The sequence below is a fragment of the Egretta garzetta genome, unplaced genomic scaffold (genome assembly GCF_000687185.1).
Source record: "Egretta garzetta isolate BGI_Z169 unplaced genomic scaffold, ASM68718v1 scaffold126, whole genome shotgun sequence".
In the NCBI taxonomy this organism is placed as follows: domain Eukaryota; kingdom Metazoa; phylum Chordata; class Aves; order Pelecaniformes; family Ardeidae; genus Egretta; species Egretta garzetta.
This window is the reverse complement of record NW_009260128.1, coordinates 4272616-4292985: the sequence shown is the minus strand read 5'-3', so window position 1 is coordinate 4292985 and position 20370 is coordinate 4272616. Positions and strand designations below refer to the sequence as shown.

At 35.2% G+C, this 20370-nt stretch overlaps 1 protein-coding gene across 1 annotated transcript in view; it reads right to left on the bottom strand.

Annotated features, from left to right (window-relative positions):
• Positions 1 to 394: 394 nt before the first annotated feature.
• Positions 395 to 20370, bottom strand: part of RTTN (rotatin) — an 89515-nt gene continuing 69539 nt past the window's right edge. Inside the window, exons 40-49 of the mRNA XM_035896941.1 lie at positions 20089 to 20300; positions 15513 to 15618; positions 12938 to 13032; positions 9859 to 9936; positions 8342 to 8468; positions 6395 to 6594; positions 4218 to 4485; positions 2903 to 3006; positions 2467 to 2536; positions 395 to 748 (exon numbers count right to left, since the gene is read on the bottom strand). Coding sequence (XP_035752834.1) covers positions 666 to 748; positions 2467 to 2536; positions 2903 to 3006; positions 4218 to 4485; positions 6395 to 6594; positions 8342 to 8468; positions 9859 to 9936; positions 12938 to 13032; positions 15513 to 15618; positions 20089 to 20300 — 1343 coding nt within the window. The 3' untranslated portion in view covers positions 395 to 665. The remainder of the gene's footprint in view (positions 749 to 2466; positions 2537 to 2902; positions 3007 to 4217; positions 4486 to 6394; positions 6595 to 8341; positions 8469 to 9858; positions 9937 to 12937; positions 13033 to 15512; positions 15619 to 20088; positions 20301 to 20370) is intronic.

Sequence of the window (20370 nt, the reverse complement as noted above, 5' to 3'; positions counted from 1 at the left end):
AAACCAACAGACTGTCTCAAATATTTTCTACTATGTTGTAAAGTAACTAACTAAAACTGATGCACATACCTCATATCCTGAATAAACTGCTGTGTTAACATTGTCACCTGTAATACCAGCAATTGAGAGCTCTTTTTCAATCGTAAGCATCTTAAAAAAATGCAGCGGTTTAAACTGAAAACTTCAAAACTAAAACACCCACCTTGCTGTTCTATACCCAACAGGTATAACAAAACATGACTGCCAACATTTTCAGTTCTTGAATCCAAGTACACACTGTGCACATCTGCAACACCACTGACAACAAATGCTGATCTCAATTAAAAACAACTTTATTAAGACCAATCCAAAACAGCAAAAGTAACAATTTCAATGCTGATTTTTCACATCCCTTTCCTCTGTACATTCTTTGTTCTGTGCACATAATTTACATAGTAGCATTATTATAATTTCCCATTGGGATTACAGTACAAATAGTTTGAACCACATTTAGTGTCATTTCTTTGGTCCAAAGTAACAAACTCCTTCCTCAAAAGCTTCATAAATTTCTTCCACTGCTTGTATGCTGCTGCCACAAATCCATGAATTAGAAGTGCTTTATTTTAATTTCAGGCTCCCTTTGAATAAGCTATCCAATTTCAACATGAGAAGTCATCTGATGATCATTAACAATCAAGGAGCTGCACTATATTCTCTAAGCATTTTAAATAGTAGGCATGTAGCTCATTTTCTTCTGGCTGTGGAGTAGCTGAAAGGAAGAATTCATAAGATTTGAACTTCTTGTTTATTTTTAATACAAAATTATTTTTTCAAAAGATTGCATCAAATACCTTGCTAGAATTCATGCTATTTCATGATCTTAACACCTACATTACAAGTAGCAAATCAAATACTAACACTTCATGTTGCAAAGTCTGGATTTTTGTTTGGTTTTGTTATTTAAAAAGCTCGGGTTTTTTAGCAGTGCTCCAAGCCCCCACTTAGTTGTAACAAACAAAGTGAAAACTGCCTTTTAATTATGCAATGTTACAATGAGGCCATGCCTTGTTCTTGCCAAAACTTCTCCTTGGGTAGGACAAAGTGGGAAATAAAAAATAACAATAGACATGTTGAAAAATTCCCCACTTGTACTCAGAAGAACAATCTACCATTTTAACCCAATTATCACTGTAAAGCAATCAAAGCTTTAATAGAGTAGGCTAGTTGAGAACCTTAATGCAGGAAAATATAGATGACTACTTCACATGACTGTGAACTGTAACAATTAGAATTGCAAAAAATCTTTCATACTCAATATTTTGACATTTAAATGCTTACTGAATTAAAAATCAGTCTTTCAGTCTATGACTTGATGGTCTAAGTAGTACATAAATAGGGATCAAAGCGACAAGGTGCTAGTTTGTAAAAGCTGTGTATTTCTACCTTATTGATTCAACATAATATTTTGAAAAGTCTCTTATCAGTAGTAGCTATGCTATAAAGAACAATACAAACTATGAAATGTTGCATTATATTATGTTTAATGGCTAATTTAGTAAAGAATGAGTTTGAAACAACAGTACATTGACAAAACTGATGGATGTGGATGACAGTACAGGAAGAATTATCATGAGATGTTCTAGCAAAAATACATCTCCTCCTCATTAGGATACTGACGAGTGTTCATCGTAGGCAGAAATTTTGTGGCAATTCTGTTGTGCAAAATACTATTGGAACTTGGTATTATAAGCCCTGCAATTGATAAACCTATTTGGGTACATCTATAGAACCATCAAAATCAGTAGGAAAACTCATTGGCTTAAAATGAAACATTTGCATGTTTTTGCAAGATCAGAGTCTTGATGTGACTAACAACCAACAAACCCACTATTAGCTACTGAAGCTCCAGCTATCGACCAGTGTTTGAACATCTTCCAAAATGAATGTTCCTGAGCTGAAGTTTGCAACCCATTGTATAAAAGCTATTCAAACGATAGTTACGTTCAGTTACTTGAGCAAAAAACTCAAGCTTTCAGGAAGTCAGCTAATGCATGGTACAGTACTTTAAGACTGGCAAAATGATCTGTTCTGATCCCTTCTCCGAGTGGCTGAACACAGTGAGGTTGAGCACTGTTAAACAAAGTCAATGCTAAACGAACAATTTTGCTTATCACAAAATTTAAGAATTAACTCAGAAGTGTACTGTGCAAAGAAAGCATTTTGCTGCAAGCACCATCAGACCTATTCTTACAAACTAACCTAGCAATTACCTGAGATCTTGTCTATAATTTGTTAACCAAGAGGCATTTTTCTATGTCTGTATTTATAAGATGCCTAATCATAAAGCATATTTCTGCTCATGACATTAGAGACAGAAGTATCCCTTCAAAAACTTGTAGCATAACAAAAAATTTATTGTGATGATATAAATTGAAATGTATTAATGATCCACCTAATGGAAAAATAGAGAATTGGCAAAAGACTTACTTTTCTTCACTAAAGAATAAGCTTCATCTATTCTTCTCCTTATTGATGGATTCTTCAAAGTCACTTTTGCCTGTAGCCCGCAGGAACACACAAAATACAGTGACTCAACTTTTTTTCCCACATGTGCACATTTTAACAGCAAAGTTTAGAAAATTACAATAATTCAGGAGAACATGAGATACAGGGATTCTAGAGTTAGCATATGACTGTATCACCATACAGATTACATTTATGTAAGCAGTCACAAATCACAGAGGACAAGCTGCTTCCTTACCATGTTGTTTAACCTCCTAGCTTGAGCATCTATGTGATTAAAATAATAAAATGGAACAGCTGCTGTAAACTTTATTTTTATTTACTTAAGGATTACTGTATTGTTTACAGCATAACAATATTAACATCACAATTTTTTTTCAAGCTTTTCTCAAATACTAACCTTCTGATAATTGTGAAGCAAAGCCCAAAGTGAAGCTGCTCCTATTCTCTGAACAGCACAACTATCACTTTCCAAACAGGCAGACAGTACTGCAATCGCTTTATCTAATGAGAAAAATAAAAAAAAAACCTCACCTAGAAAATATCATCAAAAGCACAGAAATATATTTACACATCTCAGTATTTTGATGCTTGAAGTATACTTATTTCTATGACAAGTACTAATATGTCAGAGGAGTTACAGAAACTTTATTATCAGATCAAATAAACTTAAATAAAGTGTTAAAAAGAATATAGCAAAACAAGACCAAGCAATGCTAAAAAATTAAGCCATCAGTAATAAAACATGCATATTATGTACAGCCATTAGCTATGCATAGAGACTGAGTAAGCCATGAAACCGTTTTATAACTCCCAGTAGCCACAATTAGAGCCACATCAGGACAGAAATTAAGATGTTTCTATTTCCTTCGTACTTATTATGTAGATGATTTGTAACCAATGAGAAGTATTTGCTACCCCACTGCAGGTGCCTTAATTTCCTAGCCTTGCTCTGAAGCCAGACTCTTCAAGTATGCTTGTTCACTCCATAACAAAAAAAATCACAGATTATATAACTGAATAATGTATGCTTAACTTAAGTCAGCAAATCAGCATCTTAGGGAAAAATGAAAAGCATGGACACTATGGAAAACCTGCTGAGAACTTATAACAAAGAAAGGAGCATTCACTCTGCAATTAAATAAGGGAAACAAACATGCCTTTTACAAACAACCAAGAAAAAAGTTCTGTGCATGTTTTTATCTTAGATATATATGCCATGATTGTAACTGTATCATTATCATAAATGTTTTCTGCACATGACAACACAAAACAGTTTGCCTCAACATCCGTGACTTGCAGGAGTTAATAAGACTTTGTCCAACTGAAAGGCAGGAACTTCCATGGTAGAAATATTTTTAAAAAAATATTTCTAAGGTAAGTTATTTATTACTAGTTGTTTGAGAAAACTGCAAGAATCCTTTCACTCACAATGTGTTACTAGTATTCAAGTGATCAATCTCACAATAAATCTTGATATTTTTTTTAACTATTTATTTGCTTTTCCTTTTGCTATATATTCTTATTTTAATTGCTTTTCTGCAAAAGTATATGTTCTATAATTTCATCTATGAAAATGCTTTTTTCTAAAAATGCTTTTCTAAATAACAATATTGAGTTCTCTGTCAGTTACCCAAACTGCAACAAAAATACGATATTCTGGAAGACACAATACTCTCAGAATAAAATAGCTTGTACAACTTTTAGATACTTACCATTAGCTAGTATCTTTGGTTTATTAGTTGGACTAAAACATATGTTATGTAGAATGAGAAGTGCTAGGTGTTGGCTGCTCTTGTGTTTGTATTTACACATTTCCACGATTTGGTCTAAAAACCCGTTTAGCTTCATGATCATCTGCTGTCCATCTTCCCCAAAAGATATGTTCAGCAGCAGCTTTAGCCAAAGAGTAGACACATTACCAGGATTTTTATGACTTCCTTTTGGTAATGAAAGAGACAAAAAGTTCTGCAGGAACTTACTCTGTCAGAAGGAAGAAAAAGGATGTCAGAATTTATAGTATTCCATGGTTTGTTCACTGAAGTTTGACCTTCCAACCTGCATACTTGGCCAAAAACTAGTACTAATATTTCACTTACATGTTTCAGAGTACCCATAATCAAGGATGTTTGAAAGAATCACATACAAAAAAGAATCCACATCTTGGTTAAGAAGTTAATATGGTAAAACCCATTTTCTTCTGTAAGAATTTATGCAGTGTACATACAGAAAAGTTGACCCACCACAATATATTTTTTTAAATAAGGCTAATTCCCACCACTACGTAAGTTTTTGGCTTTGCACTTAGCATTTCTGCCCCAAAATAAGCTAGAAGCAATTTAACTGAATCAATGCACTACCTACCTAATGTATTCTTGATTCCTTATTTATTATCACTTGTGATACTAGCAAATGTTAAAGATATCATAGAATCATAAAACATCTTGAGTTGGAAGGGAACCATAAGGATCTATAGTAACTCTCCTTTCACTGACAGCCACAGTAATGTCCTCTATTTTTGTAAGCTTTGAAGAAAAAGGTCTGTATGTTGATAATGGCATACACTGCTGCTTGCCAATCTCAGGGTTTCCCTCCACTTCAATGAGATTCTGAGCAGGTGAAAATCTACTCCCCTATTGTAAGAGGAAGGTGTTCTAACATAACATTCCTATAATGAAAACAGTCCTTGACTAAACATTCCCAACCTCACTGACCCTGGACAACACATATAGGCATCTAGTTGAAAGCAAACAATCCAGCATACAAACTCATCGTAGTTTTCTTCATGTGAATATAATAGAAGTAATTTAATTTTCACAGATGGAATTAGTAATTCAGCATTGCTTACACTTATGGAAGCAGAGCTCAGGAGAGAGAATGAAGACTATCAAACTAGAGTGAAACTATGAAGACAGCAAAAGCCAAAACAATTCACAGAACAGAACAGGTACCATAGAAAAGGTCTCAAACTCTTCAGGTCTATCAAAAAGTTCGAGTATCAACAATTTCGTAACTGTACAACCAGATTTTACATAGTTAGCACCACAAAAAGATCATAATTCCCCCTGCCTTTTCTAACAGGAAATTAGGTCCAAGCACAGAAGAACACTGTTAATCTGAATTGAAATAAATTGTTGTAATTATTAAACTACTATAAAAAGCTAAAAAACACCACATTTTTTATATTTTCTGTTGTGCTAGCTAGTTTTACCACATCACCACTATAGTTGAGTTTTTACATAGTATGACTTCTTGTCTCAAGGTGTTGAATTTTTTTAAATGATCAGAGTTAAATTTAAAAGAAACAGATTTTTCAAAGAACATTTGATAAAACAGAGTAAGGATCTTTCAATATGCAAATCAGAAAGAGAAAAGACTACTTACATTTATCTAATAAGAACAGATTTCTGCCTAACAGCCCATTATTGACATTTAGGACACCTTCTCTAAAACTGTAATTTTTATACAGATTGTTTCACTCAGTATACCTAATGAATTATACAATGTTTAATTTCTTGTTTAATCACACACAGTTTGTTCTACTGTATCCTCACTTTCATGATCCACTTAGTGATTGCTATCTATATGTAGGTATTAAAAACTTTATACCCCACTAAAACTGAGAGTTTATAAAAATCTCTAGCAAAAACTGTGTAGTTCCATACACTGTTTCTGTACAGACTGTGAATATGACTGAATTACACACCACACTTGGGGAACACTAACAAAACTGACTGTGAAGATACAAATGGTTTTGATTCCCCCAGAAGCATCTGCATGATGTGCAGAACATCTATATGATCCCAGGGCACTGCATATTGAAATATGAGGGTTTATTAAAAAGGAAGATGCATCCATCACATTGCTAAAATCAAGAATATTATTTACTTACCTTCTGAATAATGCCTTTACAGTCATGAGACAGAGCAAGGTTAGACAGAAGACAAAAGACCACCTGCTGAATTGGGCTGTTATCGTTCGACACTTGGGAAGCCAATTTCAAGATGTAATGCATTAATGAATTGCCAACTGCACTTCGTGCAGACGGAAGTGATGATTGTCCACCACTGGCCCAACAAAGTGAAGAACAACCTTAAAGAAATTAACCATTTATCATATGAAAAATACATATACATTAAAAAAAAAAAAATCTATAGAAAGAGCAGTCTAACAGTTCAAAGGGTGAGACAGGACTTTCAAAAGGCTCCATTGGGTTTTTTTTCTTTGAACCACAGTGAAGTCAATGGGACATGCTTTGAATAGAAACATGCCTGAATTGGCAGTTTACTGGAATAGGTGTCTACTGTCCTATTGTTCTAGAATCGAAGAGGCAATTCTGCTGTGAAAGAGAAGCCATTCCTCCATCACAGAAAGTCTCCTTAAAAACCAGTACATCTAAGACATTATACAAGTATTTGTCATCAGAACCTGAAGGGACCCTCTGAAAGTGGTTCAGAAAAAGAGGTCTCTGTACATTTGAAAGGTTTAGTAAGTTTCTTAAAATACTTTTCTGAGAAATAAAAGCACTGTCTGTATCTGTTACCACCTTGTACCACAGTACAATGCAAAATCCTATGTTACAGAACTACAAGCTCAAATTGATATAGCAGCAGGGAACAACTAAATTACCAACATGATGTTTGTGCACAAATACGCGTATATACCTTTTTATTTAGTAGCAACTTCTTACATGGCAAAAGTAAGTAAAAATGAGACAGGTTTTAACTGTTACAAATATCTACATGCATTTTTTTGTCTGAGTACACTAAGAAGTGGTTAACCAGTTCAGAGTAGGTAAGTTTGGGTCACCTCATAAGCCAACTATTCTGAACAGAAAGAAAAAACATGATTAATCTAAAACCACCATTAGCAAGGAAAATAAAAATGCAGCTTAGAATCAATCAGTTAAGGAAAAAGAAAGGCTATGAGAACTTTAGCTTGATTTCCAGTACATCACAGAACATTACATTTTAGTTTTATATCCCATGGCTGACTATATACACATTTGACCTGTCTTCAGGCCATATTTTCAAAAAGCCTTTATGAAAAAAAAGCGCCACAAGCTCATTTAAGGTCTGGAGACATTAACTTAAAAAGAGAGTAAAAAGGCTCAGACTGTTCAGTTTATACTTTTTAACCATGCTAAGTCTTTTATGGTATCTTGACAGGGAGAAATCAACAGATACTTATATGACTCTTTGAGCCACTAGCAAATCATTATCTGAGTCAATAACCAGGATATGGAAGGAGACAAATTCTTACTAGAAAAAAAGAACAGGCTTCTAGTAGTGGGGATAATTACTCATCAATGGAAATAAAGGCTTTCCTCAAATGAAGAAGAGAATGATTATGAAAAATATACAGATACAAGCTAGTGAGCCCAATGCATAAATAAATGAAAGAAATTTAATACAGAATTAAATTAGATTAATGAATATTTCAAACCCAGAATGTTCTCAATAAGGGCTGAAGTACAAACTGTATAAAGTGCTGATACACTGTTCTCTATAAGAGAATCCCTAGAGTAGTATTTCTACAGCATACTACTCAGTTTGGCAGGACTTTCAGTGTAACCTTCGAACACAGTGGTTTGAATTAAATGCTATTTCATCCTTTAGTACAATTGTACTCTTGCTAAATCCAACAGACTGAAACAGGATCTGAACAAAAGTCTTGAATGTATCAAAATCAAAACTCTTGATAGACTTTGATGGACCAGTGTTTTTATACTTTCCTTTTACGGTAGTAATAAACATTCTTTTGCCTTTATTATCTTTTTCTGTCTTAATTATTCTGGTTAAATATTCTGACGTATTACATCATAGAGTGACTCTCATACCTGCAGGATAGTTTGCAGTGTAGACACAAAGCAAATGCAGAGCTATTTGCATTGAATTGTCGTCTGTTAAAAACCATGGCCATAGTGAATGCAGAACAGGAACGAGATGAGCTTTGAGTGCTGACATCTACAAGAACATGAGGAACCATTTAAACTACTATACTATGTCCCATTAGTTCGCTTTAAAAGACTGTACAGAGAGAACTGACAACCTCATTTCAACACTATTGAAATTAAATCTATCCCAGTCAAAACCAGCACACATTTCAATTAGTGAGAGAGATGCAAACAAAAGTAAAGATTTATTCATTCCAACCATGACTGTTCAAGAGCTCCCCATTCTAAAGGTTTATTCTACTCCAAATAAACTAATTATTGGAGCTCAAAAAGCATTGAAATAGAAGCGTGCAGTTCTACAGAGCAAATGGTAGAAAACTTCAGTTATCAACAGCAACCTTCTTCTCTCCTCCAAGCAATTGTCTCTGCAGACCCCTGATCAAAACAAGAAAAATATTCAACAATATTTTTATCTGAGATTATGGCACAACCAAGTTACGGGACCTTAGAGGTAACCAGATGTCTTATTCAGTCCCATAATTTACATGGTGTTCTGTATACAAAAAGGATGCTAACACACGCCCTCAGTAGGGGTACTTCTGGAAGGTCTGGAAATCTTGAGGTTCCACCAATGCATTTGCTAAAAGTAGTGTCACAATGCCAAGACAAATTAAACTGTGAAAGAGAAAATGGAAACAAATGTGTGAAAGTACCAGCAATAAGAAAGAGGTAAGAGTAGTGATCAGAAAGAAAGAATACAGAAAGAATGGAAAAAAAAGTAAAGTAGCATTTTCCCAATGGAAAAAACAGGTAGTCAGAAGAACTGAAGTAGAAAAGAAATTGAAAAGCACAGAGAAAAAGACAAAGAATGTGAAATGAAAAGAAGAAATTCAAAACAAGATTCTGAGCAAGAAAAATTATGAAAAAACCATCAAGATGAAAACAAAATTGTGCCTTGCATGATTAGCATAATTTAATACAGACAAAGAAAAATAAATGGCAAGTTATTTAGGGTTTGATTTTTGCGTTTTTTTAATCTTTCAAAAGGGGAAAGGAAAAAAAGAGAGAAAAATAAGGAGAGGGAACTACTTTCAAGATGTGAAGTGTATCTCTTATGTGCCTTTCCTGTGGTCCCACACTTTTCTCCACATCCATTTTTGGCATTATATGCTTTGAAAATTGGAATTATTGATTTAAGCAAACCAGAATGGGGTACAAAGGATGATAGCCATCTGAAATCTTTGGGAGCTGACGCTTCAATATGAACACTGAGTTCCTAATGCATGTATGAAATATTCTTAGGAGGTGGGAATAATAATGAAATTTGAAGCATTTCTTGCCATTAATATCAAGCTTAAATTTAGCCAGCCTGAAAGAAATTTCAAGGTAGAAAAAAAGAAATTATGATCTTCATTCACTGACTGAATGTGCTCATATAATTTCAGTTTAAGAATACTTACTTTGCATTCTTCATTTTGAAAGAGGCAGTTTCTGAGGAGTTGCATGGAATACCTTAACTCCTTGATAAGGTTATCCTCCTATTCAGAGAAAAATATTTGAAGATCATCAACGTAAGACCAGAATTAATTTTGTACAAGGAAAGAGATTTCAAAGGAGAAGTGCAAATCTAAGGCACCAACATTTGGGTCACATCTCTTTAGCATACTTTCCTTCTGATCTCAGGTAGGATTGATCTTAGCTAGCTTTAAACATGTATACTAAAGAGATTTGTAACAACTTACTTGCAGTCATCCTCACCTCTCTACAACCCACAGATACTATTTCTAGGGGAACTGATCTGGCTAAATGCACAGAACTGTAATGTAGAGCTCCATTTCTCTTACAACTAATGAAGAATGGGTGGGAACACTGCCTAGGTATTTGTTCCATCCTAAAGCAGACATCTAAAACAAGTCAGATTAATCACTCCCTAGAAGCACATATTTTTCTTCCTTGGATAAAAACAAGGACAAACTAGCTCTGTCTTGCAGATCGCTACATTTGGTCAGACCAATTCATCCTTAAGTTCCTGGTGTCTTAGTTCCCTATCCTTAATAACAGAAATAGTTTCCAATCTAGTAAGAATATTACAAAGATAAATACAGACCTTTGGACAGTGAGGTACTGAGATTCAGGTATACAAGTAAACAAAACAAAAAAAAAAAAAAATCTATCTTCATGATAGCGCTGTGACTCTAAAAGGCTAATGATGGCTGACCTAATTTCTACAAGGCTAACATACTGAACAACTTCTGAAAGACAATCAAATTCCAATAAGGTTGTTCACCACAGGAGACTATTTCTGTTTTATCAATCATAAAGGAACAAAAATGTAAAATAGGATCCATGCTTAATCTCAGACAAGGTGAAGCAAAAATGCTTGCTTATAAATCATATCATGTACCGTTGATGACATTCACAGATGAAGTAAAAGCCTATCTCAAAAAAGTCAATGAAAGTCAGGTGTAGTAGATGAAAAAGAAACATACAGGTCATCGTTACAAATGTATTTTACAACTGCTTTGTCTCATTTTCAGCTAAATAAAATGCTAACTCCAAGATGTTCCTTCAAGGACTTCCATATGTATTAATTTATTTAATAAATACAAATAGCACTAAATCCTATAAAATGCCACAAGCTACAACTTACACTTAAGGTGTAAACTTCTATGAAGTTGAAAAAGTCATACATTGTGTTGACGGCACTGTTTGTACTTATTTATTTTAGGATATCTTGATTTTTACTATGATCCTATTTTGAGGAGGTTTTTTGAAAGCTTGGCTATTTGTAAATACTTTTCAAGCCCTTGGTTAGCATCACAGTAACTATTGTGAAAGAAAAGGAATATGAGGTAAAATACTTCAGCTGCCCTAAGAATGAAGCTATGTCAAACACATTTTTCCCAACAGTTAAAAGATAAAGAGAGAAAGAAAATAAGCTCTTATAACTTCACTTTGAGAGCTGTGCCTCAAAGTGGGCTGAGGGGCAGTTTTGTGAATAATCAGCTAAATCTGACTATGAAAGCAATGTCTCAGCTTCCCTTACATGAAACTAGATTGCTTGTTGTTAAGCACCACATATGATGAACAGCACGCTTACATATGATGTAGCAACCTACAGTCCCAGCTCAGCAGGGAAATCTGCCACGAAGTCTTTTGCAAATCTCTTTCAAGGAATTCTTAATTAAAACATAAACAGTCTTTCTGACCTTTCTCAGAGGCTCCTTTCCTTCAATTTCTTTGAAGTTTTAAAACCTTTCTACGTTTAGCAGAGGAGCAAATGTCCCCCAGCTTCTCCCTTCTCAACCCAAGAAATATAAAGAACCACCTGACTTCAACCTTAGTGGACATACCCAGGGCAGGACACCTTTCAGCTTCCACCCTTGAAGAAGGGATAATAAAGGAGATCTCAAGAAAAAAATATTGTAAACTTCAAATGTCAGGGTCAAATTCTAATTCTTTTAAGAGCTCATTGTTATAAAACACAGTTCCACACTAACAAATCAAGTAAAAAAATCGGAGAAAAATAGTATGGAGCTCAAATGCGGAAATATTCTGCAGAAAGATGTTTTCTGTAATTTCTGCTTTATGTGGGAGTGGACAAGATATACAACCTGACAGCAGAGGTTACTGTCTGTATTTTAGTAATTCTCTTAGATGAAAGTGGTAGAAAACAAGCAGATTACAACGAAAATCTTGTTAAGCTGTTGTATGACAGTAAGAACTAATCTATGTAAGGAAGAGCTGGGTGATATGAGAGTCTGGAACAATTGGAAGGGAGATTTAAAAAAAGGCTAAACAAAGATATTGTGAATGGAGAGGAGAAACAGGGAGTAGAAGCTGTGGAAGGAGCGCAAGTATGAAATAAAAACCCCACTCTGTCAAGACATTAAAAACAGACAATTGAGTCCGATGACAAGAGACTGAGACATCCAAGATCAGGTATGCAGGATGACAGAAAAAGAAATAGAATTGGAAGCCAGATAATATGAGAAGGTAGAAAATAAAAACCTATGACTTACATGGACAAGCATACTGGAACTGGTTTTGGGGTGGGAGATAGAGTGACTGGTATAGGAACAAACATTAGGTGACCAGTCGCTTAGAGTTCCAGAAAGAAAAGGCAAAAAAGAGGGATTCCTGAAAATAAATGGTCTCTGAAAGAAAAAAAATGTGCCCCAAAAGAAGAATGTGAAGATCCTGGCTGAAGGAACAATTCTGCAAGTGGGAAAAGATCCTGGACACCAGAGAGATGCATGGAGACAAACACCAGCACATGCCCAGGGGCTTTGGCCAGTAACACCCAACACTGGTAACTGAGCAGCTGCAAAGCACAAACTGATGTGATTTTTTGCCTGATTTTACTGAACCAGCAGTCATCTCCATGTTGGAAAAGGAAGTTCAGACCTTGTGAACATAACTCTGTGTAGAACAGTGAGTGTGTAAGATAATCAAGTTGGTAAAAGCTCTAAAGTTATTGAATCTTAAAGCAGCCCCAGTATCCAGATCCACTGCCAGTTGTCATGTTTTTACAGTTACCTTTTTTTTCTGTGCTTTCCCAGGCTTTAGGGAATCCAGATTCAGCTGTGTATGAATGTGTTTCATGTTTTCTATATAGCTGTCTATCAGGCCAACTGGAAAACAAAAAATATTAACATTTAGAAGTTCATTCACAATCAAAAATATTTTATAAAACATAAAATAACTTTCTTGCAATGATCTTGATTACTGTTACCCTCCTGAACTGAGATTTAACAATTCAGACATCCAAATTCTGTGAGTTCGTAATTCACTGTTATCTTCTTGATATCAAGAAGTAACTATCAGTCTCCAAGACAGAATGCGTCTAGTTGAATGATCTGAGAAGCAAGAATACATTTGAGTCCTCTTACAACAGATTTCTGTGACAGGAACACCCAAAGGAAGGACTGATAAGATGGAAAGGGGAGGATGATTTGGGAGGAAGAGGACAGCAACTCATAACTCTTCAGGATATCTTCAACAACACTGCCTAGAAGACTGAAGCTTCAAGAGGTTAAGGCATACATTTATCTTACTTACCCAGCTCTCTAACAGAGCAGATTTTCTGCATCTGAGGTGAGACAAAGGAAAGCAAATGTTCAGGTGACTCAAACTGCAAAATGTTAAGTTAGGCTCTTTTCTTGAGATCTAGAGTCTTTAATTTATTACAAGATCATAGGCACATGGGATAATTCAAGTTGGAAGAGAAGGCCTCCAGATGTGATATGTCCAATCTCCTGCTCAAAGCAGTCAGCTATAACATCAGGCAAGCTTTACTTGCAGCCTTATGCAGCTGGGTCTTGAAAACATCCAAAGACAGAGACTGCACAGTATGTCTAGCCACTGCTTGACTGTCTTCAAACAGGAAATGTTTCTTTACAGCCAGTCTGACTCTTAAATTTCAATTTATGCCCATTGCCTCTCATCCTCCTTTACCATGCACTGCTGTGAAAAACCTGGCTCTGCCTTCTTCAAAACCTCATAGGTATGACAAGGCTGCTATTAGGTCCTCTTAAAACCTTCTTTTTTCCAGGCTGAACAAGGTCAGTTCTCTCAGCCTCTCTTCTAAGGACAGGTGGACATGACCACCTTGGTGGCTCTCTGCTGAACTTGCTCCAGTTTGTTGATACCTTTCTTGTACTGGGCCAAAACTGGATGCATTATTCTAGATTTGGCCTAACAAGTGCTTGGTAGAGGAAAGATAATCCTTTCCCCTCAATCTACTGGCTGTGTTCCTGTTAATACAGCCCAGGATGCTTTTAGTCTTTTCACATTCAGCTTGCTGCCTACCAAGACCTCAAGATCCTCTTCAGCTCCGCAATCAGCCTGTACTGCTGTAAGGGGCTGTTCCTTTCCAGGCACAGGACTTTGCATTTGTATCTTAAAAAGTAGTCCTTAAGAGCTGAACAGGTGATGTTAGAGCTACAGATATCTTCAGGACATTGATGTGAACCCCAGAACTCCTCTTCCTCTTCTCTAAGATTTGTGCTGCATCACAGCAAAGATGACGTGAAGGCTGCTCTAGCACAGAATGTGATGCAATTCATGCACTGGTAGTGCCTTCACAGGAAATCAGGTCTTAGATGATCTAGTGGGTCATTAACAGAAGCAGCTGACTGAAGCAAGGGCTGAGTAGACCACCAATACACTGTGAAAGAGCAGAAAGTAGGTATATAGCATAGGATTTGAAGCTCAGAGTTTCCTGCCACTATTGGGATCAGACACTGAGCAGATAGATCTAGACTAACAATTTCAGTGTAGTGTAAAAGTTTAAAGGACTGAACAGACCAACAGAGTGATGCAAGTAACCAGAAAGTAACCAAGACAAAGTACGCTTGGGCAGACCAAATTGTTTGGAGTTTTAGTCTTATGCTACCTATGATTATTTAGGGTTGGACTAGATGATTTTTAAAGATCCCTTCCAATCCAATCCATTCTATGATTCTATGATCAGCAGGTATGAAATACATGATACATGAGAAATGCAAATTAATCAGGCACCCCTGTATTCCAGTGGGCACAAAAGCCCTTGATTAGATGTTTTTTGCTTTTGTTTTACTACTGTAAAGTGAGAACCTTAGGCATGAAAGATGTTGCATTGTAAAGGAGAGAAGGTCCTGCTTAAACTGTAACATGGGAAGAAAGAAACAAAGAGGCAGGGAAGAACAAAGCTGAGAAAAAGAAGTCTCTTCTTGTCTAAGTACAGCCAGAACTGAGAACACAGGGCATACTTTTACCTACAAACCTGTATTGTCATAGCGTGAAACAAGAAATGGAAGATACTGCCAGTGCAAAAATCTCCAGTTTCAAATGGATGAATATGCCACTAGCAGTAAAAACTCACAGGTCTCTTCTCACTCCAACATAGAGCTGCAATTTCACCACAAATTTATAGACTGGCTACAATATAATATTTTATCTGTAACTGAAAATTTTAGTTATTAATAAGCTTTCTCTGTAAAAATATGCCAAAAATGCCACTGAAAACTAGGTCTTTTGTTTTGACAAAAACCATGATGATTTAAAAAAATACATAAAACACCTGCAAGCATTTGATTCATGAATCATTTAACAAACATTTTGAAATGCTCACCTTCCAAAGCACATTTCTGGGCATTTTTACTGACAGCTAGCAGAGACAGCAATGCATTTGTAGCAACTTCTTTCAGCACATCCTTTGAAGATTTTCTTTCACAGACCTACAAATAATACAATTTAATTACCGCAATGAAAATGTGACCATACTAAAAGTAGTATTTGGATCTGTAAATATGTTGTCATAGTCTGTATTTTCATTTGGATGGTTCATCACTATATTCCTATCCAGAGGTCTCACTCTCTACATTCAAGTTTATGGTCTGTTTATATTGAAGCGTTTCATATTTTTTTCTAATTAAAATACTAAAAAAAGAAAACAAAATAATTTTTGCTCCTAAGCCCACTCCTCTTACTGTTCTCTTAACATCCCACCTTCCTAAAGCCTAGATTCCCAGCCCTGGCATTCCAGACCTTTACTAATATTCACGCTTGCTATTGCAGACAATTCACTGACATGCGTTTAGTGCAACCTCACTTTCCTGCAACACAATGATGAAGAAGAGACATTAAATATCAGTGAAATTCTTTACAATAAAAATATCATTGACACATGGATAATTTTTTTAGATACTCTTCAAACCAGAGAAAAATGGTAGTAGTTTTGTTTTTGTTAGGCCTCTCTGAGCATCACCATATTTCTAATAACAAATATAATCTCTGCGCTTTCAAAGCAGTATTTATTTGGAGTCATATAACAAGACAGTTGAAAGATGAGGAACTGTCTGTGCTTTATGTATTATCCACTAGAGAATTTGTCCATCCAGCAATTTTTCCTATAAAACCATTCCAGTACTGACATCCAACATAACGGAAAATGGTATGCATTGTAATCAGAAGAACATAACAAAATAAAATTGTTGCTGGATCATAGTAGAATTAAAAATGTATTTTAACGTTAGCCAAAAATACAGCATCTTAAGAAAAACTTAATACTTCAGACAGAAATCCTCTGAGTACCTAGCCATAAGACCTCACAGATTTTACACCTCTACATACATCACACATATCACCTTTTATTGGTTTTAGTCCTCCAGCTAGTAATTGCCTAAGAAATTTTTCAAATTTTAATATGCAATAAAATATCAATGTATGCTCTAGGGTCATCATTTATTGAAGTGTTCAGTGTAACCAGAACTGAAAAGGTCAAGGGATGAAGACTAGGAAGTTAATAACTTGAAAAAAAAAAAACAAAAAACAACACACCCTACTGACAAGGACAACTGATACCAAATTAAAGCACCAAAGTATGGACTGGGTTCTGCATTTATAGCTAACAGAAAAAAATTCACATTTAGCCTATAATTGGGTTTATTAGATGCCAAGTGAAATCTCAAAGCTATCAGCAACACAAGAATGTTCTATTAACTATCAAATTAACTATTTTTCTGTACTGATAGTTGGTGGTTTATTTTCAAATTAAAGAATTTAGATGTTCAAGTAGTTAAAAATATAAAAAACTTAAAGTTTAAATTGATGCTAATTTACGCAAGCCAGGAAAAAACAAAACGTATTTTCCTTTAATTAAAGTATTATGTGGCTGATTAGAACTGTTTAAATAATTAAGGTCAGTTGTCTTGTATTTATATCTTTTTAAAAAGTTTTAATTTTATCCTACTATTTTCTAAATTTTATCTTAAAAACTAGCAAAATTCCATTCTTTCTTGAAGCATTTTTTCGTTACTCTGCAATCAAGAATTGCAGTTTGTAATAAAAAGGAATACACATGTCAATCATAGGGAAGGAACACTTAAATAATTAATAATCAATTGATGATTAACTACTAGTTGAATGGAAAAAATAACTATGTAAATTCATAATGCTTTCTGGCAGCAGATTCTATGGTTTTAAACTACTAGTATTAAAGTATTAAAATGAGAATGAACACTTTTAATTCTTGAAATTATGATGTATAATAAATTTAGAATGTCCCATAAATCCACAGCAGATCTAGCTATGTTAGTCTGCACCTACTGTAAGTTAGTTGACGGGGAGATCACAGCCTTTCTAGAACACTATAATATCTAGAAAACTAAGTTAGCATTTGCCACCACCTACTCTGTAGATTTTACGTAATTAGGATGATTAATGGAGATGACTGACTGCTTGAAAATTCTCTCTCACAGCCTTTTCTGTTAGTCAGTTATTTGCTTGAGGGCTTCTCTTGAAGAAAGATCATATTTAGAACTTTTGTGTTGTTTTTGTTTTGTTTTGTTTTTAATAGCTTACTTTACATGTACTTTGCTCCAAAAAACTGAAGCTGTTTCTTCCCTAACTCATTATTCTTTTGGGGGGATCATAGCAGCTTTCATACCCTTTTCTGTATTATAAAGCCCCAGACAGCATGGGTTATCTTTTGAGCTCTGCTGTGAACAAAATGCAATGTCCACCTACAGCTCTGAACAGCTAAAGAGCAAGTTAAAAGCTGTTATCTCTTACAACACTTAAACTATGTCATAGTGTCTGGTATACTTTCATTGGCCTGGCTGCAGTTAATTCTTTATTGCTTAGCCGCCTTCTGCTGTCACCATAAGAACCATCACTTTTTGCTGCCAAAGACTGGTAATCAGCTATGTTTATTTGTACAAAAATAGAGAAATGCGACTTACACTCTTACACTTACACACATCTTTGTCTGACATACTTTGATGCAATTGCATTTTTTGTGCCAGAGCTAAGAAGTTCATTTTTTGGCACATACATAAGCATTAAATACAAAAATAGGTTATGTAGCAAATTATGGGATTTCAATGAAGTGCCCCTGCTTTGCAGTCAGAGTCTCTGAAAATCATGTCCTCAACAGGAAATCCCTATGCACTGAAATTACCTGAAAAGAGATAGAGAAAGAGATAGGGAATTCTAGTTTTAGTGGTCTACACAGTGATGCCAAGGAAGATCCTCGTAGGAAGTTTCTCCTCCCTAAAAGACACCAGGTTCTCGGTGGACAGAACACTATGCCCCAATACAGAGCCACAGTGGTGTAACACAGTAGCAAAGGAACGCTGGTTATATCATAGAATCACAGAATGGCAAGGGTTGGAAGGCACCTCCGGAGATCACCTAGTCCAACCCCCCTGCTAAAGCAGGTTCACCTAGAGCAGGTTGCACAGGTCATCGTCCAGGTGGGTTTTGAGTATCTCCAAAGAAGGAGACTCCACAACCCCCCTGGGCAGCCTGTTCCAGTGCTTCATCACCCTCAAAGTAAAGAAGTTCTTCCGCATATTCAACTGAAACCTCTTATGCTTCAGTTTGTGCCCATTGCCCCTTGTCCTGTTGCTGGGCAACACTGAGAAGAGTCTGTCTCTGTCCTCGTGACATCCACCCTTAAGATATTTGTATGTGTTGATGAGATCCCCTCTCAGTCTTCTCTTCTTCAGGCTAAACAAGCCCAGCTCCCTCAGCCTTTCCTCATATGGGAGATGCTCCAGTCCCCTAATCATCTTTGCTAGATCAGAACAAGTCTTGGTAGGAGTGAGGTTATTCTACAAGAATCCAGCAACCACAGGAAGAGAGGAAATGAAGTGATACTAAGACAGCATTATTTTGGTCACACCATCCAATATGAGGTAATACATGTTGAAAAAATAATGTTTTACATAGCAAAATAGTACTAAGTATTATTTTTATAAAAAAATAAATACAAGACACTGACTCCAGAACATCAGAAATCATAAGATACATTATAAGAAATGTGTGCCTTTCAGACAAACACTACACTTATTGTTACAATGACAAACTGCACATAATTTCAAGAAGGACAATGAGTAGATAGATAAAAGAAGCAATTTGTGAGAGAAACTGAATTAGACACAAGTTTCACATATAACTTTTCTTATTACTAAGTAAGGGAAGATAATTTAACAATCTGTAAATGAGTGAAGAATATAAGTATAAAGGAGGTAAAAGAATCATTTAGGACAGTATATAAAAGTATAAATAATAATAATGAGATTACATTAAGAATGACAGAACATTCAAATAAGTACCTAGAAAAAACATCTTGTCAGCAATAAATATTATGTTGGGCAACAAGTTTCTAGAAAAAAACAGTGAAAATATGCTATCTGGCCAATTTAAAACTAGCTTGGCAAATACACCAATATATGCACCTTAAGAGCAATAACAATGGTCTTACGCTATCAGGGAATGAACTAGAAGGCTTAATGATTCATATTGGTTCACAATTTTTACAAAGGCAGCTGTTAAGAACAACAATGCTGTCATTTCCAATGGGGATAACTATGTAACAAACCTTAAAAATCTCATTAAGTGTTTGGAAAAGAAAAAAAAAAAAAAAAAAAAAAAAAAAAAGCGTATCAGTATTTGGCCAAACATATTCTATCTACATATCATCTTCTCTGCATAATATTTCATACCATGTTGTTGCAGCATAATTGCCTTTGCAATTGTTCCAGTTTATTACATGAACTTCAAAAATAAGTGTAATAGATGCCTCAAATAAAAGGTGTTTGGGTTCATAACTGGAAACAATTGATTTTTCATTAGGTAGCTACATTCCTTTTTAACAAAATACAAATATATATCCTGCAATCACATCATCAGATTTTAAATACCTGAATAATTAATGCAGTAAGTTGAGTTACTGATGCCTGGCATGCTTCAATGTGATCCAGAAGAAAGCTAATAGTTGGAATCTGACATATACTCTGTTTATCTTGGAGCTGTCTTCTTCCTTCCTCATTCAGAAGGACAGAGATGAACTGTAAACTAGCCATATATAAAGCAGGATATGTGGTTGACAGTTGAATACAATCACAAATGGTATCTGAAAGGTTAAACAGAATAAATAAGAATTTTTATAATTCATTCTGAATAAAGCTTAAGCGCTTTGGAAT